The 22,713-nt window shown below is 43.2% G+C and overlaps 1 protein-coding gene across 9 annotated transcripts in view; it reads right to left on the reverse strand.

Annotated features, from left to right (window-relative positions):
* Positions 1 to 22,713, reverse strand: part of LOC138760267 (protein EFR3 homolog B-like) — a 242,207-nt gene that overhangs the window by 45,599 nt on the left and 173,895 nt on the right. For 8 of the 9 annotated variants that reach the window (XR_011355520.1, XM_069930612.1, XM_069930611.1 and 5 more), the window contains 4 exons: positions 13,539 to 13,661; positions 11,149 to 11,284; positions 9,475 to 9,636; positions 5,702 to 5,813 (listed from right to left, as the gene is read on the reverse strand). Coding sequence is in view for 8 of the 9 variants with exons in the window: in XM_069930612.1 (XP_069786713.1) it covers positions 5,702 to 5,813; positions 9,475 to 9,636; positions 11,149 to 11,284; positions 13,539 to 13,661 (533 nt within the window). In the remaining variant the exon portion in view is untranslated. The remainder of the gene's footprint in view (positions 1 to 5,701; positions 5,814 to 9,474; positions 9,637 to 11,148; positions 11,285 to 13,538; positions 13,662 to 22,713) is intronic. The other variant, XM_069930610.1, reaches the window with a different exon arrangement.

Genomic DNA, 22,713 nt, shown 5'->3' on the forward strand with positions numbered 1-22,713 from the left:
CCAGCAGCTTTCCACAGGTTGACCTTCCCCAACTCTCTCCTCACATCGGCCACTCTAAGAGACACAGCATCTGGTTATTTGGAGGAGAGGTTCTCATCTTTACCACCACTTTGTTTCTCACCTCAAAACGCGCATAGAAGTTGTTCAGTACATCTGGGAAGGAGGCAACCTCAGTACAGGCAGATGGTGTGGTCTTGCGGTTGATGTCCACGAGTCGCATGTCCTCACTGTCGAGGAAGTGATTGTGAATGACCTTAGGCAGCTTGGGTCTTGCAATATCTAGGGCTGCCTTGTTGTGCACTCTGAAGGAAGCGTCGCGGTTCATCTCAGCAACACGAGCACCTCCGCAGTCATCCATGGCTTCAGGTTAGAGCGAGTTCTGATGGTCTTGGGCACAGTGACATTGTCAGGACACTTACTGAGGTAGCTGGTCACTGATGCCATTACTCCTCCAGGTGGATGCAGTCACCATGTTCCTTGAACAAGTTCCAGTCAGTGAGCTCAAAACAGTTGTGAAGTGCGTGAATGGCCGCCGCTGGCCAGGTTTTAACCTGCTTCAGAACTGGACTAGAGCGTCTGACAAGTGGTCTATGCTGGGATTCGCATTACAGAGATGTGGTCTGAGTGTCTGAGGTGGGGGCAGGGCTCTGCCTGATACCTGTCGGAGATGTTTGTGTAGAATCTGTGGTCACAACACAGGAAGGACAAATTGCATCAGAGAGGGGGCACAGCTCCATGATGGTGTGGCCTGGGCTTAGCATTCTTGTTATGTCTGGGTAGCTGCATCAGTTCAGGGTACTTTAAATAACAACCACTTTCCTCACCATCAGTTACCAATCCCTTTTTATTGCATGACAAACTAAACATATCAAACGTCTTAGAAACATAGAAGATAGGAGCAGGAGTAGGTCATTCGACCCTTCGAGCCTGCTCTGCCATTCAACGAGATCATGGCTGATCTTAAAGTTCAGTACCCCGTCCCTGCCTTCTCTCCGTAACCTTTAATAACCTTATACTGAAGAAATAGATCTCATTCCCTCTTAAATATATTTAATGAACCTGCCTCTACTGCCCTCTGTGGCAAGGAATTCCACAGATTCACCACACTCTGGGTCAAGAAATTCCTCCTCATCTCGGTCATAAATGGTTTGCCTATTATCCTCAAACCATGGCCCCGGGTTCTGGATTTTCCCATCCTTGGAAACATCCCATCTGCATCCATTCTGTCCAGTCCTGCCAGAATTTTATATCTCTCTATGAGATCCCCTCTCAATCTTCTAAACTCCAGCGAGTACAATCCCAATTTGCGCAATCTTTCCTCCTAAGTCATTCCTGCCATTCCAGGTATCAGCCTGGTGAATCGCCTCTGCACTCCCTCCATTGCAAGAACATCCTTCCTTAGATCAGGTGACCAAAACTGCACACAATACTCCAGGTGGGGTCTCACCAAGGCCCTGTACAGCTGCAGTAAGGTATCCTTGTTCCTATACTCAAACCCTCTTGATATGAAGGCCAACATACCATTTGCCTTTTTAACCGCCTGCTGTACCTGCATGCTCGCCTTCAGAGACTGGTGTACAAGTACCCCTAGCTCTCTCTGCACTTCCCCATCTCTTAATCTATTGCCATTCAAATAGTAATCTGCCCTCCGGTTTGTATTACCAAAGTGGAAAACCTCACATTGATCCACATTGTCGTGCATTTGCCATGTATCTGCCCAGTCCCTCAATTTATCCAAATCCCACTGGAGCTTCCTGACCCCCTCTTCCGTGCACACAACCCCTTCTAGCTTAGTGTCGTCTGCAAATTTGGAGATATTACATCCAATCCCCTCATCCAGATCATTAATGTAAATTGTGAACAGCTGGGGTCCCAGTACAGATCCCTGTGGCACCCCACTGGTCACCGCCTGCCACTCAGAAAGCGAGCCATTTATCCCAACTCTCTGTCTTCTACCTGTCAGTCAGTTCTCAATCCACATCAATACTTTGCCCCCAATCCCATGAGCCTTGATTTTGGAAGCCAGTCATTTATGCGGGACCTTATCGAAGGCCTTTTGGAAGTCAAGGTACACCACATCCACTGGCTCTCCCCCATCTATTTTACCTGTCACCATCTCAAGGAATTCCAATAGATTTGTCAAGCACGATTTACCTTTTGTAAATCCATGTTGACTCCGTCTGATCCCTTCTCTGCTAGTCATATGCTCCGCTATTACATCCTTAATAATGGATTCCATCATTTTGCCCACTACTGATGTAAGGCTCACCGGCCGATAATTCCTCGCTTTTTCTCTACACCCCTTTTTAAATAGTGGGGTAACATTAGCTACCCTCCAATCCATGGGTACTGATCCTGAGTCTATCGAGTTCTGGAAAATAATTCTTAAAGCATCTGCAATCTGAATGGCCACTTCCTTGAGTACCCTAGGATGTAGATTATCAGGCCCTTGGGATTTATCGGCCTTCAATCCCATCAATTTCCCCAAGACCATGTCCTTAGAGATACTGGTTTCTTTCAGTTCCGCCCTTGCATTAGTCTCTATGTTTCCCAACATCCTTGGGAGGTTATTTGTATCCTCTCTTGTAAAAACAGAACTAAAGTAAGAATTTAATTGGTCTGCCATTTCCTTATTCCCCATTATATATTCCCCTGATTCCGACTGCAAAGGACCTACTCTGGATTTCACCAATCTTTTCCTCTTGACATATTTATAAAAGCTTTTGCAGTCGGTTTTTATATTTGCCGCAAGCTTACTTTCGTCATTTATTTTTGCTCTCTTGATGAATCCCTTTGTCCTCCTTTGGTGCATCTTGAACTGCTCCCAGTCTTCGGATTTGGTACTTTTTTTGGCCAATTGATATGCTCTCTCTTTGGACCCAATGTTGTCTCTAATTTCCCTTGTTATCCACGGTTGAGTCACCTTTTTTGGTTTATTTTTATGCCAAACGATTTCTGCAATTCTACCATTAGATCTGTGAATGCTTTCCATTGTCTGTCCACCATCAACTCCCCCATAAACCACCCAATCAATCTTACTCAACTCCTGTCTCATACCATCATAATTCCCTTTATTTAAATTCAGGACCTTAGTCTCGGTTTTAATTTCTTCACTCTCCATGTCGAGTGAGAATTCGATCATATTGTGATCACTCCTACCCAAAGGGCCTCGCACAACAAGATTGTTGATTAGCCCCTTATCATTGCATAATACCCAATCTAAAATGTCCTGCTCCCGAGTTGGTTCCTTGACATATTGGTCTAGATAACCATCCCGTAAATATTCAAGGAATTCCTCCTCCTCAGTATTTTTACTAATTTGGCTAGTCCAATCTATATGCAAATTAAAGTCTCCCATGATGGCAGCTGTTCCCTTATTGCACGCTTTTCTAATTTCTCTTTTAATGCCTTCTCTCACCTCTACACTACTATTTGGAGGCCTATATACCACCCCAACTAACGTTTTCCACCCCTTGTTCTACCCATATAGATTCCGCATTTTCCGAGTTGATATCTTTTCTGTCAATCGTGTCGGTCCTTCTCTCACCATCAATGCCACCCCACCCCCTTTTCTTTCTTGCCGATCCCTCCTAAATATCGTATACCCCGGGATGTTAAGTTCCCAGGCTTGCCCATCCTGCAGCCATGTTTCTGTAATCCCAATCAAATCATATTTGTTTATTTCAATTTCCACAGCTAATTCATCTACCTTGTTCCGAATGCTTCTTGCATTAAGATATAAAGCTTTCAGATTTGCTTTTTTCACCCTCCTTGCTCTTTCTGATTTTTTACTTTCACTGCCTAACCTAACTTTTCCTGTTTTATCTTTTCTGTCCTTTGCACTATCATACAGGTTCCCACCCCCCTGCCAGATTAGTTTAAACTGCACCCGACAGCTGTACCAAACCTAGCTGCCCATATATTGACCCCTTTTGGGTTTAGGTGTAACACATCCTTCTTGTAGAGGTCATGCCTTCCCCAAAAGAGATCCCAATGATCCAAGAAGCTAAAACCCTGTCCTTTACACCAGCCCCTCAGCCACACATTCATTTTTCTTAACCTTCCATTTTTGTCCTCAGTTGCACTTGGCACAGGTAGCAAACCAGAGATCACCACCCTGGCTGTCCTATTTCTTAGTTTCTGTAAAGGCTGGAAGTCCCACTCCTTCAGTGCCCCACTCACTCAGTGCACCGCTCCTCACTGGCCGCTCCCTCTCCTTTTACTGGCCCCTTGACCAATTAACCTTGACCAATTAACCCAGTCACTCTCTCCAAGCTCCTGCTCCTCTGACTCACAGCTCAAACTCCAGCTGTTGCCTCCTCAGACTCCCAGCCTGATTTGAGTAGGCCCAAGCCCCAGTAAGCCCTTGTATTTAACTGCTTACCTCCACGTCACTCTCTCCGAGCTTCTCCTCCTTCGACTCCCAGCTCAAATTTACATATAGATTGGACCAGCCAAATTAGTAAGTCCAGCGATTTATTCCACTCACCCTCTGATGCTCTCTCTTGGCTCCTCCTCCTCTCACCCAACACCAGGCGCTGACTCACTGTCTCCTCCGACCCTGAGTCTGACCTTTCTCAGACCGAGCCCCGGGAAGTCCAGCTGTTTATTCTACTCACCCTCTGATGCTCTCTCTTGGTTCCTCCTCCTCTCACCCGACACCAGGCACTGACTCACTGTCTCCTCCGACCCCGAGTCTGACCTTCAAGACCTGACGTGGCAGTGTTCAGCAGCTTTACCTCTGACACACACGTATGGCTTACCAGCAACAGACTTTCAGATTCGACAATTGATCTTTCTCAAACTTCCCTCAGTTACCTGCCAAACAACCCTGGGAAAATCTAGTCTCAGTGAACCCAGAACCATTTATGGCTCTATTCTATCAATTAAAGGTCATTCACTTTCCAAAATAAAGACAGAATGGGAGCAGGAATTAGAAATGGGAATGGAGAAGAAACTGTGCGAAGAGGCTATTGAGAGAAGCCAGTCAAGCACCTCCGGCATTTACTCGGGGACTCACTCAATTCAAGGTGGTGCACACGTTTCTAAATCCAGGCCGCAGGCCAGCCCTACTGAACGACAAATGCAGTCGGTGGAATGGCTCCCCTCGCAGAGACTTGGGGTGAGAGGAGTTGGAAGAAAATTTGGGGAGGACAGTTTTTTTTACACACAGAGGGTAGTGATATCTGGAATTTGCTGTCAGAGGAGGTAGAGTCGGATACAACCTTGATGTTTGAAAGGCTTTTAAAACGACAAGGCAAAGAAGGAGAATGGTGTGGGCAAATGGGATTAATGTGGTTGGCCAAGAAGATTGACATAATAAACTGAAGGTGCCTGTCTCTCCAGCCACATAATGACTGAGTGAAACATGAATCTGCAGTCGCTGGGATCATAGTAAAAACAAAGAAATGAGCAGGTCTCACAGCGTCCATAGGAGGTAAAGATATGTTTTGGGCATGAGATCTTCTTCAAGGTAACTTCAGGCTCAGAGCCGAAAAGACGGCTGTACATCTGTACATCCTGTGAATGCTGTGTGACCCGCTGATTGCCTCCAGCATTCTTGTGGTTTAATGATGGTTTCAGGTACAAGACCCTTCCCACAACCGGTTGCAATGGGCTCACTGCAGCTCTTGTTTAAGGGCCTGGAGGGAAGCTTCCTTTGAGGCATGCTACAAGCAGATGTGGCAGTGAGTTTACTCACCCTGGTTTTCTCATGTCCAGGGCCTGGTGAACGGCAGGCAATGGAACTTTTCCCATGATGAACAACATGACTTCAGACCTTTGATAGGCAGGCAGGGTGTTGGCGAAAGCACCTGGAGAAAGGAGAAAATGAAGGTAGAGGCAGTGGTAGGGAATCAAGCCCCAGTGTACAGAAAGCACAGTCCCCTGTGTACAGATAGCACTCAGTGTACAGACAGCACACAGTCCCCAGTGTACAGACAGCACACAGTCCCCAGTGTACAGGCAGCACAGGCCAAAAGTGTACAGACAGCACAGCTCCCAGTGTACAGATGGCATACAGTCCCCAGTGTACAGGCAGCACACAGTCCCCAGTGTACAGGCAGCACACTGTCCCCAGTGTACAGACAGCACACAGGCCCCAGTGTACGGATAGCACACAGGCCCCAGTATACAGGCAGCCCACAGGCCCCAGTGTACAGGCAGCCCACAGGCCCCAGTGTACAGAGAGCACACAGGCCCCAGTGTACACACAGCACACAGGCCCCAGTGTACAGAGAGCACGCAGGCCCCAGTATACAGGCAGCCCACAGGTCCCAATGTACAGACAGCACACAGGCCCCGTGTACAGACAGTACACAGGCCCAAGTGTACGGATAGCACACAGGGCCCAGTGTACAGGCAGCCCACAGGCCCCAGTGTATAGGCAGTTCGCAGGATGAAGCTGTACCCAGAACACAAGCTATCCAATGGGGTCTGAGTCCTGCATTTCATCAAACTAGCCCTGGGAATCTGCAACCCTCCCTCCCAGGCTAACTAATCCAAATCTGTTTGTGAAATGTATTAATGATTTGGATAAGTTGTCTGATCAATAAGTTTGCAGACTACAGTAAAATTGCTGGGGTTGCAGATAGTGAGGAAGGTTGTCAAACGATAAAGATTAGTCAGAAATATGGGCCGAGAAATCTCACATGGAGTTTATCTGAATCTGTGTGACATGATGCATTTTGAGAGACCAAAAGCAAGAACACAATTTGCAGAACCCTCTGGAAGATTGATGTACAGGGGTCTGAGGGTAGAAGCACACGCTGACAAGAATATTCTTATCTTCCGCAGTTAAGACACAGAGTATAAAATCAGAAAATTGTGTTGCAGCTAGATTACACTTTGGAGAATTTGGAGAATTGTGAGCAGTTTTGGTCACCGAACTACAGGAGAGATATAAAGATAGAAAGAGAGCAGAGAAGATTGACTAGGATGTTGCCTGGACTTCAGGAACTGAGTTACAGGGAAAGGTTAAACAGGTTAGGACTTTATTCCCTGGGGTGTAGAAGAATGAGGGGAGATTTGATCGAGGTATTTAAAATGATGAGGGGGACAGACAGAGTCAATGTAGGTGGCTTCTCCACTGAGGGTGGGTGAGATCCAAACCAGAGGACATGAGTTAAGGGTGAAAGGGGAAAAGTTTAGGGGGAACTTCTTCACATAGAGAGTGGTGGGGGGTGTGGAATGAGCTGCCAGTTGAGGTGGTGAATGCGGGCTCAATTTTAACATTTAAGAAGAATTTGGACAGGTACATGCTTAGGAGGGGTATGGACTGGGTGCAGGTCAGAGGGACGAGGCATAAAAATATTTTTCACAGATTAGAAGGGCTGAAAAGCCTGTTTTTGGTGCTGTAATGTTTTATGGTTCTATGGGAAGCATTTGGAGACTTGGGAAAGGGTGCAGCAGAGAGTCACAATTGTGTTGCCTGGACTGGAGTGCATGACAACAAGAAGAGGTTGGATAAACATAATACTCCTTTCTGGAGCTCTGGAGGCTCGGGGCTGACCTTAAGGAAGGCATATGTGAGGTAGACAGTCAGAATCGTAGATCCTACTGCACAGAACAGGCCTTCACCCCAACCTGTTCATCCTGGCCAGGTTGACATTCTGGGACAGTCCCAAATGCCTGGACTTGGTCCATCTCCTTCTCAACTGTTCCCATCCATGAATCTGTCCAAATGTCATTGGCTGCTCGTTCCAGACACAGGCCACCCCCTGAGTGAGACAGTTGGGCCTCCGCACCCCCTTAAATATTTCCCCTTTCACCTTAAACCTCTGCCCTCCACTTTAAAATGAGAGGCTCTGAGAAAAAGACCAGAAGGCCATAAGATATAGGAGAAGTAGACCATTCGGCCAGCTGAGTCTGCTCTGCCATTCCATCATCAGCTGATCCATTCTTCCAGTCAGCCCCACTCCCTCCCCTTCTCCCTATAACCTGACTATTCGATACCTATCAATCTCTGCCTTAAATGCACCCAGTGACCTGGCCTCCACAGCCTCTAAACCTCTCTCAGTTATCGTGCAGCCTTCTTCGCTCGAGGGAATAAAGACCCGATGTGCGGGGCAGATTTTGTACAAGGACGGTGATAGTTTCATGCAAGGCACTGGCAGGGGAATTTGTGGAAGTAAGGCTGAGCGCAACTTTTAAGACGTATTAGGCAGCTATGTAAACAGGCGGAGAATGGAGAGTTGTAGATCACGTGCAGGTCATTGGGATTAATCAGATGTTAAATTTAAATTTGGACATTCCGCACAATAAGGGGCCACGAGGCCGCACCGCCAATTACACCCCATTGACCTACAAATGCCGTATGCAGTTGGAGGGTGGGAGGAAACCAGAGCCCCAGGAGGAAACCCATGCAGACACAGGGAGAAGGTACAGATGGCCCTGCATTCGAATCTGAGCCTGGTGCTGTAACGGGACTATGCTAACCGCTGTTAGCATAGTGATCACCACAATTCTGGAATTCTCTCCTGTCCTTCAGATCGGACCCTTTAATCTCTTTCCCAACTGCTTAAAGATTGGCTGCAGGAGCTGGTTCTATTCTCTACCTTTGACAATGGGACGGATATGGAACAGCATCTCTCACTGTTCACCCACCTCCTCCGGACCCTTGACCACGGCATCAGGAAGACAACCTTCCATCCAGGACACACATCTATGGCCACAGAAAAACCGTATTGTAGAATCTAATGAGACTGATTCCAAATGGTAGAGGTGTCAATGCACAGAACAGGAAAATGCTCCAGAGGATTGTTAACTTGGCCTGTGCCATCACAGGCAACAGACTCCACTCCATCGGGGACATCGACATGAGCCGGGGTCTTAAAAAAAGCCCACCACCCAGGGCACGCCCTCTTCACTCTTCTACCATTGGGGTAAAGGTATTGGAGCCTAAAGACGAGCCCTCAGCAGCACAGGGACAGCTTTTCCCCGCTGCCATCAGGTTCCTGAACGGACGATAAATCCAGACACGACTTCACTTTATTTTCTCTTCTTTTGCACTAATTTATTTTTTAAACATGCTTTTACAGAAATGTAATTAATAGCAATTTTTGCCCGTGAAATGAACAATACCTGCTGCCAACAAGAACAAAGGTTTGAGACACTTATTCATGACAATAAACCCAATTCTGATTCAATTAAAATACCATTCTGATGAAAGGAGGTTGAGTTGGTTTTCCTTTCTCTGCAGATGCTCTCTGGCCTGCTGAGTGTTCCCAACATTTTGTTTTTATTTCAGAATTGCAGCACCTGCATTATTTTACTTTTGGGCTCCACAGCCTTTGACCCTTCGCCCCTCGCAACCACTCCCCCCCCACCCCCCAACCGGGCCCAGCTCAGTCACCAGTTCCAAAGCAACTAGTGGAGAGAGATGCCAGCAGGTGACCATCCTCCCAGCCACGTCACTAGTAGCCATAGAACACAGCAGCACAGAAACGAGTGCTCCGGCCCAGGAACCTCACTCACCGATGGTCTTGATGACTGCCTCCTGAAACACGCGCTCCTCATGCTCTGTGATCATCTGGTTGCTGATCTTCGTGCTAGATTCAGATTTGCCTGTGACTTCGTAGTCAATGCTGAGGCGTAGATGCCGGAGTAGGGTGTTAAACACCTCCAGCACTGTGGGCCCTGAGGAAGGAGGCAGAAACTGAGTACGCTTTCGGACACAACAAAATGTCCCTGAACATCGGTCAGAGCATCTGCCCACCATTGAACGACCCCCGTGAAAGGTGCTCTTGTTAACAAGGGCAGCTGAAGGGATGAGATCAGCCAGTCCAGAGGCAGCTGAACTGAGCAACCTTTACCATTTTCACCAGTTAACTTTTATTATTTCTCAGACAGGAACGTCTCTGTCCTGAGCAGGCTAGGCCCAAGGCTTCAGTATCTTCTCCAAGGCATTCCTCCTTCACCCTGGGGACCTCATAGAGACATTTCAAATGCTGAAAAGCCTGGACAGAGCAGATGTGGCGAGGATGTTTCCCACAGTCGGGGAGTCTAGGACACGAAGCCACAATTTCAGAATAAAAGGGCATCAATTTAAAACCGAGATGTGGAGAAATTTCTTTAGTCAGAGGTAGATTCACAAGGTTAGTCCCTGGGATGGCGGGATTGATGTATGCTGAAAGGTTGGATAAATTGGGGTTGCATACGTTGGAATTTAGGATAATGGGAGATGTGATTGAGGCCTATAAGGTTATTAAGGGATTGGAAAAGATAGAAAATGATTCCATGTTCACGATGTTAGGGGAGACCAGGACTGGAGGCCTAGTTTAAGAAAACACAGAAGGCCCTTTAGGATGAAGATGAGAGAATTAGTTTTTCCCAGAGAGTTGTTGATCTGTGGATGCTTTACCACAGAGGGTGGTAGAGGTGGGTCCCCTGGATGAGTCCATGAGGGAGTTGGATAATGTTCTTGTGGACAGGGGAATTAAGGGTTACAGGGAGAAGCCGGGGAGTGGGATTGATTGGGAGGATGGATCAGCTCCTGATTAGAATGGTGGAGCAGACCAGACGGGCCAATTAGCCTACTCCTGCTCCTATATCTTATGATCATTACAGGATACACTTATCTTGGTAATATCTGGTTATGACAGAAGGATGACAGTGGTTTTGTTAGAGATGGCTACAGACCATCTGCCTGATCAGGAATGGGACCAATACTCCAATGAGCATCACATCCGAATATTCGCAAGCTCTGCCCTGTCCATGGCAGGAAGAAATACCCATGCTAAGGAAAAGGGTGAGAGCCTAGAGCTGATGCTGTGGCCCACTCCGAGGCCCAGTGCAGACACCCACACACTGAAAGGGGCAGAGGTTACCAAGGCAAGTGTCTGGTGCAGCGGACTGAGATACTCAATCCCCCAATCAATTTCATCCTGCTCACACATACTGGGTGAGAACCTCTCACCACCCCCCATCTCAGCCTGTTGGTTCACGTGGTTTACTCACATCACGTGACGACTGGAGCGAGTTGTGGGTGTGGTTAATGTGCGGGAGCAGAGAGACAGGATAAATCACCTCACTAGCTGGATGGGCTGAGGGATCTTCACCATTTCTCTCTGAGCTGGGACAAATAATCCAGCAATAGAATAATGGAATGGGATCCAAATGTGAAGTCAGGAGAAAAGCCCTTCAACCCACCTACAGAGCCACCAGCTGCAATCACCGCAGACTCGGACAGCACCTCCACAATTCCCGTGCGCACTTTGGCAATGCTCTTACTGTTGGCATCCAGATGTCCCACCAGCTGTTGTATGACCAGATGCGAATGCTGTGACTATATAAGACAGGCAGAGTCAATGGTCGAGAAGGATTAACGACAACCTTACTCTGTCTTCCCTGATGTCCATCTATACAGTAAATCGAGTCTTTGCAACAAACTGCCAGAGGAAGTGGTAGAAGCAGGTACAGACACATAGAACAATACAGCACAGATCAGGCCCTTCACCCCTCAATGTTGTGCTGACCCATATATTCCTTTAAAAAAATTCTAAACCCTCCCAACTCTGTAACCTTCTATTTTTCTTACATCCATGTGTTTAGAGTTTATTAAATGCCCCTAATGTTCCAGCCTCCACAACTCTCTGTGTAAAAAAATGTCCCAGACGTCTCCCCTAAACTTCTCTCCCTTCACTTTGTACAAATGTCCTCTGGTGTTTGATGATCCTGCCCTGGGAAACAGGCGCTGGCCGTCCACCCTATCTCTGCCTCTCAGAATCTATAGACCTCTATCAAGTCTCCTCTCATCTTTCTACGTTAACCATATAATAATTACAGCACAGAAACAGGCCATCTCGGCCCTTCTAGACCTCATCGAACCAAGCATAACCCTCCATTCCCCTCCCATCCATATACCTGTCCAAGTTTTCCTTAAATGACAAAATGGACCCTGTCGCCACTACTTCTCCCAGAAGCTAATTCCCATGGCCACCACTCTCTGAGAGAAGAAGTTTCCCCTCATGTTACTTCTAAACTTTTACCCCTTAACTCTTAACTCATGTCTTCTTGTTTCAATCTCTCCTACTCTCCAAAGTCCCAGCTCTGATCACCTTGCCTCATAAAACTTATTTTCCAATCCAGGCAACATCCTGGTAAGTCTCTTCTGCCTCTTCTCCACAACTTCCACATCCTTCCTCTAATGAGGTGACCAGTACTGAACACAATTCTCTACGTGTGGTCTCACCAGAGATTTGTAGAGTTGCGACATGACCTCTCTACTCCTGAATTCAATCCCCTTATTAATGAATCCCTGTATCCCATAGGCCTTCTCAACTATCCTATCAACCTGTGCGGTGACCATGAGGGATGTATGGATTTGGTCCCCAAGATCCCTCTGTTCACCCACACTCTTAAGTAACTGACCATTAACCCTGGATTCAGCCTTCTGGTTTGTCCTTCCAAAATGCATCACCTCACACTTATCCGGATTGAACTCCATCTGTCACTTCTCCACCCAACTCTGCATCTCATCCACAAATTTACTGACCCATCCTTCCGCCTCTTCATTCAGGCCATTTATAAAAATCACTAAGAGCAGGGTTCCCAGAACAGATCCCTGCGGCCCCTCCACTAGTCACCTTTCCTTCCACTACTACTCTCTGCTTTCTACAGACAAGCCAATTTTTTACCCACACAGACAAGGTTCCACTGATCCCGAGCCTCATGACTTTCTGGATGAGTCTCCAGTGGGGACTTTGTCAAATGCCTTGCTAAAATCCATGTCGACCACATCTACCACCCCCATCAATTTCTTTCTTGTTTGAACATTTTATTTATTAATCGTGATGAATTAATGAATTACAATTAATGAATACAATTAATGAATAAATCTTAAAAACAATTAAAAAAATACATACATGATATTTTCAATAAACTAACCCCCTAAAACCCCCCACCACCCTTCCTAACCCACCCATCCAACCCCACCCCCAAAGAAAAAGGAAGAAAGAGAAAGAAGAGATTAACCATAAGAACAAAATTTATCAGTAATTCCCAAAGATTGGAGAAACACTACCAATGTGTGGCCAGGGGGTTCCAAAACTCAAACCCATATAATCCAAATATAGGCTCCAAGTTTACGATTTAAAAAAAAGAATTAACACGCAAATTATATGTAATCTTCTCCAATGGAATACAAGACCCCTTTCCGAATGCCACAGTTGAATACTCAAATCAGTCTCAGCTTTCCAAGTAATTGCCAAACATTTTCTAGCCACAGCTAAAGCCATTCTCAAAAATGCAATTTGGAATCTATTTAATCTTAATTCTAAACTCAACCTCTTACTATTACCCAACAAAAATACTAAAGGATCTAATGATAATTTCACTTTGGAAATAACTTCTAAATGTTCCTTAAGTCTATTCCAAAAAGGTTTCACCATCTCACATAACCAAGGAGAATGTAAAAAAGAATCTACATCCTTATGACACCTAAAACATAAATCCAAAGAAATAAAATTATATCTCTTTAATTTTTCTGGAGTTAAATATAATTGATGAATAAAATTATAATGAACTAATCGATACCTTACATTTATAATTTTAGTCATACTATCCCTGCATAAATTCATCCAATCATCCTGAGGAATAAGTCTTCCTAAATCCTTTTCCCATTTCAATCTAGATTTATGTAAATCCAACTTAGGCACTTCATTCTGTAATAAAGCATACATCTCAATTATAAATCCCTTCTTACCACCCTCAGTAAGTAAAATTTTGAACATAGATCGTCTAGGTGACCGGAAAGTACATCTAAAATTATCCAACAATAAAGTTTTAATTTGATAATAAGAAAAAGGAATATTTAAAGATGCATCATATTTCTCCTTTATTCTTTGAAAATAAAGAAAATATCCTGCTTCATAACAATCTTGCACCAATTTAATCCCCTTTTGATCCCATAACTTCAAAAGCTGATAATTAAATGTAATGGAGAAGTGCTTATTTTGATACAAAGGAGTTTTGCCTTGAATATTCCCTTGAGTACCTATAACTTCATTTTTTATACCATAAATCCATTGTGTTTCAAAATAGGTAAATTATAACCACTAAATAACAGGGTTCCTATAAATAAACTGATCCATCCTCTTCTCACCAATCTGAGATAATTCAATATTAGCCAATATCAAAGGTTTATCCATTTCAAACATCCTATTAATAAATTTCAACTATGCCGCACCATAATCATTTTGAAAATTAGGGAGTTGCAAACCTCCTAATTCATATTTTCAAGTTAACTTTTGTAAAGATACCCGTACCATTTTATCCCATAAAAATTTCCTCACCAAAGCATTTAAATCCTTTAAAAAAATTGAGGAATCTTACAAGGAATAGATTGAAATAAATACTGAATTTGAGGAAAAAATATTCATTTTAATACAATTAACTCTTCTTATTAATGTAAATGGTAAATCTTTCCATCGATTCAAATCATGTTTAAATTTAGACAATAACGTTAAATAATTTAATTCAGATAAATAACTATAATTACCATCTACCTTAACACTTAAATACTTAATCTTATATGACCATTTGAATTTCACAATATGCTTACAAGTAGAATAATCCATTTCAACTAATGGCATAATCTCACTCCTTTCCCAATTGATTTTATAACCTTGTATTTCACCATACTGTTCCAATCTGTCATGTAAACACTTCAAAGAATTCTGAGGTTCTGTTAAATATATCAAAATATCATCTGCAAACTAATTAATTTTAAATTCATTAGATTTCACCTTAATACCTTTAATATTACAATCTTGTCTAATCATCGGAGCCAAAGGTTCAATAACTAATGCAAATAGAGCTGGTGATAAAGGACAGCTTTGTCTAGTCAATCTGGATAACATAAAAGATGAAGGTACCTGTCCATTTGTTACAACTCTAGCAGTAGGACTTCTATATAAAGCCATAATCCAACCAATTAAAAAGAGGGCCAAATTTAAATTTCTCTAAAACTTTAAATAAAAAACTCCACTCTCCTCTATCAAAGGCCTTTTCTGCATCCAATGAAATAACCATTAGTAGGTTGGATCCCTCCTGAGACATATTAATCAAAGAAATCAACTTCACAATATTATCTGCCAAATAAATTTTTTAAATAAAACACGCCTGATCTAAATGGATTAAATCTGGTAAATATTTAGCCAATCTATTAGATAGAACCTTCGTTACCACTTTATAATCACCATTCAATAACAAAATAGACTCAGTTTTCAATGGGTCCCTATCTTTCTAAAGAATAACTGTAATAATTGCCTGAGAAAAAGAATCCGGAATAGAACGAGCCTCCGTCGCCTGTTTCAACACTTTCATCAATAATGGAATTCATAAGTCCTGAAATTTTTTATAAAAATCAGAAGATTCCTGGAGACTTCCCATTTTGCATGGATCAAAGTGCGTCTATTACTTCTTCAGCAGTAAAAGGAACATCCAAATCACTCAAAAAGGGTAAATCCAAATCAGATAAGAAATTTTCAATTTTAACCTCATCCTCCACTACTTCAGAGGTATATAATTTTTCATAAAATTTTCTAAACACATCAATAATCTCCTGAGGTTTATATGTAATAATTGAGTCATCCCTAATAGCATTTATTGTTCTTGAGATTTGTTCCGTTTTTAACTGCCAAGCTAAAACTTTATGAGCTCTTTCCCTAATTCATAATACCTTTGTCTCGTACTCTGTAATAACTTCTCAAACTATAAGTTTGTAAAGAATTATATCATAATTTCATATTAATGTATTTTCTTAACCTGCATTGAATTCTGCTGTAAATCTTTTTCTAAAATCTCTATCTCCTTCTCTATTTACTTCAGCAACATGTTGTTTCTTAATTTTAGAAGTAAAACTAATAATTTGTCCCCTCAAATATGCCTTTAAAGCATCCCATAAAACAAATTTACTATTAACTGAATCCATATTTATTTTCAAAAATAGCTGCATTTGATCTCTTCTAAAATTACAAAATTCTACATTTTTTAACAACAAAGAATTAAGTCTCCATCTACATGTAGAATCAATCCTCTCTGAGCCCGTACATGTTACTAATAATAATGAATGATCAGACAGAGTTCTACTCTTATATTCAGCGGATCATACACGACCTTGCAAAAACAAATCTAATCTGGAATAAGAGTCAGGTCAAAATGAATAAAACACAAAGTCTTTCTCTTTAAGGTTCAATTTCCTCCAAATATCAACTTAGTTCATATCTTTCATTATGTCATTAATTGTCTTGCCATTTTGTCCTAATTTATCTAACAATAGGTCGAAACGACAATTAAAATAACCTCCAACTATAACTTTTTCATATGCTTGATTCCAATTAAGAAAAGAATCCAACATCCATTCCTCATCTTCTATATTGGGAGGATAAATATTCATCAAAGTCTATGATTCAGAAACAAAATTTAACAATGAACAACTAAAAGTCTACCATCTGACTCAGTAACCGATCCCAATTTAAAAAATAACTTTTTATTTATCAAAATGGTTACAGCTCTTAGAAAATGAAGAAGCTCTAACTTGACCAACCCAGTCTCTTTTCAACTTCTGGTATTCCTTCTGAGTTAAATGTGTTTCTTGTAAAAAAGCAATATTAACCTTCAACTTTTTGATATATGCCAATACTCTTTTTCTCTTAATTGGATTATTAAGCTTATTAACATTAAAAGTAGCAAAATTTAAATTAGCCATAATTTGGATTTATCTCAAAAACAACCCTACCACACACGATGGGACTCCTCCCCATGGCAAATACATACACCCAAAAAAAACCCATACCTAAAAAATCCCCCCCAAAAGAAAAAATACTGTACAGTACAGTATTACCCCCTCAATTGTGCGGGAGCGACCAATGCCACAAAGTGGCCAATGTCTTTGGAAGGGTCGATAGTCAAACCCTCCCCCCAAAACAAATTTTTAAAAATTAATAATCAACAAATCATTTCAAGTTTGATAAGCTTCCTCCAAGTCTCCATTAACTTGCTTGTCATCGATGTCAATTTCTACCAACTGTTGAGATCCCCTCTCTTGTATACCATTCTTCTTCTCCCTCCAAGCAGGTGCAGACTGTGGGAAAAAACTTGATTTTTCTTCTGTTTATCAGGTAAAGAATGAGCAAATGTAAACGTAAGGGCTTCAGCGTCATCACAAAAGAAAACTTTAAGGATGGCAGGATACCGAACAGCAAATTTATATCCTTTCTTGACTCAAATAAGCATAAAAGACCATTCTATTATTCTTAACTACCAAGGGGCCTTTGATTACTTCTTGCATTCTGAACTCTCTATCCTGATAATGCAAACATCTAAATAGAATAGAGCGTGGCGCTTGACCAGGAAGAGGTTTTCTTCTTATCACTCTATCAGCTCTATCCAATTCCAAGCCATCTGGGAAATTCTTTCCCCCAAATCTTCAGGAATCCACTTCTGAAAAAATTGAACCGGATCAGGACCTTCAAAATCTTCCGGAAGACCAACAATCTTAAAATTATTCCTCCGATTTTGATTCGCCAAAGCATCAATCTTCTTTAATAAATCATTCCTCTGAATTTCCCATCCAGTAAATGAATCCTCCAACTGTCCCATCTTTTCTTTACATTGTTCGACATTATCTTTACAATCAGGAAAATCTTCTTCAATTTTCTTAAACTTATCTTGTACTTGATCCACCAACTTCACATGCTTTTCCACATCCAATTTAATTAATGACATCTCTTCTTTCATCCTAGTAAATTGTTTATTCATAGAAGAAAAACCTTGACTCATTTAATTTGCCAGGTTTTCCATTTGCTTAGACAACATGTCCAAATGACTTGTTGATTCAGAATAATGAGGATCAGATTTAGATTTCATTGCAGACATGCTTAGATACGGGCCTGCCCTTATAGATTACTGTCTCTTCTTCTGTACCTAGATAAAAGTCTTCTTCCTCCAGTCCCCTACCAATGTCACCTTCCTCTTCCTCCATTGAAATCGATAGCATGCCCATGCCCAGGTTATGTCCCTCCCTCCCAACTCTCCACATCCTCATTACAATTTGCTCTTCCACTCAATTTGGTGTCATCCGCAAACTTGGCTCCACCACATTTTGTCCCCTCCTCCAAGTCATCAGTGTAAATGATGAACAGTTGTGGGCCTAACACTGACCCCTGCGGCACCCCACTTACCACTCCCTGCCAACCTGAAAAACTCCCACTTATCCCGACTCTCTGCCTCCTGTCAGACAACCAATTTTCAATCCAGGCCAATAGACTTCCCCGGACTCCACTTTCCTGTAACTTACTGAGAAGTCTCTTGTGCGGCACCTTATCAGACGCTTTCTGGAAATCCAAATAAACAGCATCAACCTGTTCCCCTCTATCCACCGCACCCATTATATCCTCAAAGAATCCTAACAAGTTTGTCAAACAAGATCTTCCCTTTCTAAAACCATGCTGCGTCTGCCCGATTGAACCCTTACGTTCCAAAAGTTTCACTATTTAATCTTTAATGAAGGCTTCAAGCATTTTCACAACTACAGACGTCAAGCTAATTGGCCGATAATTTCCAGTCTTCTGCCTCCATCCCTTCTTAAAAAGTGGCGTGACATTTGCTGTCTTCCAGTCTGCCGGGACCTGCCCAGAATCCAAGGAATTTTGGTCTATGACCACCAATGCATCAACTCTAACTTCTGCCATTTCCTTCAGAACCCTTGGATGCATATCATCAAGACCAGGTGATTTGTCTGGCTTTAGTCCCATTAGTTTCTCCATCACTACTTCCTTTGTAACAACTATTCTATCAAGGCCCTCCCCAACATTCGCATCCTTAACTCTGCACTTGGGCATGCTGGACGTGTTTTCCACCGTGAAGACTGACACAAAATATTTGTTCAATGCCTCGGCCATTTCCTCATTTTTTGCTACCAGTTTTCCTTTCTCATCCTCCAAGGGTCCTATGTTAACTCTGGCCACCATCTTCCATTTTAAATCTTTATAAAATTTTTTGCTTTCCGTTTTTATATTTTGTGCCAATTGACTTTCATAATCCCTTTTCCCATTTCTTATTACCCGCTTTGTAACCCCTTGTTGTCTCTTAGAGTTTTTCCAATCTTCCAGTTTCCCACTGCTCTTTGCAGCTTTGTACACCTGCGCCTTCAATTTTATGCTCTCCTTTATTTCCTTTGTTAACCACGGTTGATTTTTCCCTCCCTTGCTGCCCTTTTTCCTGACCGGAATATATTTTTGTTGAGCATTACAAAATATTTCTTTGAAAATCTTCCACTGTTCCTCAACTGTTTCATCAATGAGACTGTGCTCTCAGTCCACTCTGCCCAATTCCTCCCTCATCCTATGGTAGTCACCCCTGTTTAAGGATAATCTATTAGTTTTAGATCGAACTATTTCCCCTTCCATCTGAATGAGAAATTCAATCCTACTATGATCGCTATTTCCCAGATGCTCTCTGACTCTACATCATTTACTCTCCCTATCTCATTGCACAACACGAGATCCAGGAGAGCATTTTCTCTTGTGGGTTCCTTAACCTGCTGCTCAAGAAAGCTATCGTGGATGCATTCTATGAAGTCCTCTTCCAGACTCCCATGACCAACTTGATTTTCCCAATCTATGTGGAAGTTAAAGTCCCCCATGACGACTGCCGTATCATTATTACATGCCTCACTTATCTCTCTATTTATTTCTTGTGCCACTAAACTATTGTTATTTGGTGGGCGATAGATAACACCCACCAATAATTTTTTCCCTTTGTTATTCTTTATCTCTACCCAAATGGACTCAACATTATGCTCTTTAGATCTTATATCATCCCTCACTACTGCCTGGAGCTCCTCTTTGATTAAGAGTGCAACTCCACCTCCCTTACCATCCTGTCGATCTCTTTGCACCACCTGATACCCTTGAAAGTTTAATTCCCATTTAGGGTCACCTTGTAGCCATCTTTCCGTGATGGCGACCCAGTCATAGGCATGGGTACCGATTTGGGCCTCAAGTTCACTAACCTTATTTCTAATACTGCGGGCATTCAGATAAAGTGCCCTGATGCTCTTTGTCCTTTTAATATCTAGTGACTTCTGTAACCTTTTCTTTTGATTTTTCTCCCCACTATTTTTCTTTGTAATTTTCTTAACACTGTCATTGACCCGAAAACTCACTGCACCATCTGATTTTTTACTTTCTCCGCCCAACATTACTTTTCCTATTTTACTTTTCCTGGCCATTACTTTATCTTCCCTACCCTTTTCCCTATCACTCTGGTTCCCATACCCCTGCCAAATTAGTTTAAACCTTGCCCCACTGCTGTACCAAACATACTTGCCAAAATGTTGACACCTTTTCGATTTAGGTGCAACCCGTCCCTCTTGTAAAGATCATGCCTTCCCCAAAAGAGATCCCAATATTCCAAGAAGCCAAATCCTTGCCTTGTACACCAGCAGCTCAGCCACATGTTCATTTTCCTTATCCTTACATTCTTTTCATCTCTTGCATTTGGAACAGGTAGTAATCCCGAGATCACCACCCTAGCGTTCCTGTCTTTCAGCTTTCGTCCCAGCTCACTGTAATCCCTTTTCGTTACCTCCTCCCTTTTCTTGTCAATGTCATTTGTACCCACATGTACCAAGACATCAGGCTGCTCTCCCTCTCCTCTCAGAATATTTTGGACCCGATTTGTGATATCTCGTACCCTTGCACCAGGGAGGCAGCACACCATGCGGGTATACCTATCTGGCCTACAGACCCTCCTGTCTGTACCCCTGACAATGGAGTCCCCAATAACTACTGCATTTCTCCTTTTCCTTTTCTTTTGCACCACTCTGCCAGGCTCAAGGCCATTGACCTGGTGCCTGTGGCCATCTTCTGTCCGGTCATCTCCCTCAACAGAATCCAACACAACATAACTGATGCTGAGTGGGATAGTCTGGTGTGCTCTCCATTTTACTCGCTTTTTTCTTTCCTCTCCTGACGGTTTCCCACTTACCTGACACGGGTTCTGGAGAATTTATTGCCCTGAAAGTTGAGTCTGCACTGTTGGCCTCTCCCCCTTCCCTCTCCTAACAGTCACCCAGTTACCGGTCTCATGACTTTTAGGGGGTGACCATCTCCCTGAAGCCCCTCTTGATAATTATTTCTGCCTCCTGAATGCAGCTCCAGCTCCAGCTCCAACTCCTGCTCCAGCTCCAGCTCCAGCCCCAGCTCTGCCCCAGCCCCAGCCCCAGCCCCAACTCCAGCTCCAGCTCCAGCTCCCTAACACAGTTTCTCAGGAGCTGCAGCTGGATGCACCAGATGCAGGTGTGGTCATCAGGGACAAATGCTGTCCCAGATTTCCCACACCCTGCACTCGGAGCATTCCACTGCCCGACCTTTCTCCATTAACCTGTCCTACCTTAAAATCAAAGAACTTACCTTCTTGGAAGCAAAGCCTCTGTTCTCCAAAGCCTCTCAAGCCAAAGCTCCACTCCTACCCTGAGCCACTCACTCACTGGCTCTTGAGCTACCTTCCCTATTCTTTGTCCCTGCCAATGACCTCAATGACTCACTCCCACAGTTGCCCTCTGTGCTCTTTTTAAACTGTCTCCCTTCCACTCCCTACTCTGCCAAGACTTTTGCTCCTCTTCCTGTGCACCCGCCATCCAAAATTTAACATTTAAAATGATAAGAATAAGAAAGGTTGAGATGAATGTGGGCTAAATGCAGGCAATTAGCTCAGCTTGGTAAATTGTTGGAGTTAATGAATTAGGTGGAACGCTGGAATGCAAATCTCTCTTTGGAGCGACCATGTATGAGAGGTGACCTAATAAAGGTGTTCGGGATTATAGGGTGGACAGCCAGCACCTTTTACCATTAAGTTGGCATTGTTTGTTTACACTGAACCAAACAACACTGGCACAATGCTGCCCCAGTGGGTCATTTTACAAAGCATGCCGGTATTCTGGAAGCAAAAGGGATGTGACTTGTAACTCAGCAGCGTCAGCATCTAACGTGACGGACAACATACGCATTCTTTCCCATCCTAGTCCCTGCTGCTCACCCTTTTTACACAGACATTGATTTGGCGCTCTCTACCTCATTGGTCGGCTAAAAGGCAGGACTACAATAGCACCCCCCCCCCCCATTTCGTGTTCGTACTTTTTACATCGAAGGCAGCACAATAAAGGCCAAATAAGAGTCTGTGTGAAGGGGCTTTGGACAGGCCCAAGGATGGAAGGAAAATGGCAGGTTAAAGGGTAGGAAGGGTTTAGGTTTTTAGTAGGCCACAACATTGTGAATCTGTAACGTGCTGGTCAAGTTCTGCTTTCTATAAAAATTAGTTAGTAAGAAAAATGTTGGAATCTTATTCCACAGCAATGTAGCATTTAAATTGGCGGAGCCATCAATGTTTCAACATGAAGTCATGTCACACATCTTCTGAAGTTTTGAGATTGTAACAGGTGGAAAAGATTAGGCCGAACCGATGGATGTGATGCATTTATACTTTCAGGAAACATTTGATAAAAGCTCTGCACGAAAGATTGTGAATCCAAAGTAGAGGGATAATATGTTAGAATGAATGGGCAGAAAACAGCAGGAAAGAGGCAGGCCTTTTTCACTGCAACACTGGCTTGGTGGAAGGTGTCAGACCTGTTCGTGGGCTGGCAGATCAGGTCTGTCCCACAAGGTGGTGGAGAAAGGTTGTCTTCAACAGCACCCAGTGTAATGAGCT

The sequence above is a fragment of the Narcine bancroftii genome, chromosome 4, assembly GCF_036971445.1.
Source record: "Narcine bancroftii isolate sNarBan1 chromosome 4, sNarBan1.hap1, whole genome shotgun sequence".
Classification (NCBI taxonomy): Eukaryota; Metazoa; Chordata; class Chondrichthyes; order Torpediniformes; family Narcinidae; genus Narcine; species Narcine bancroftii.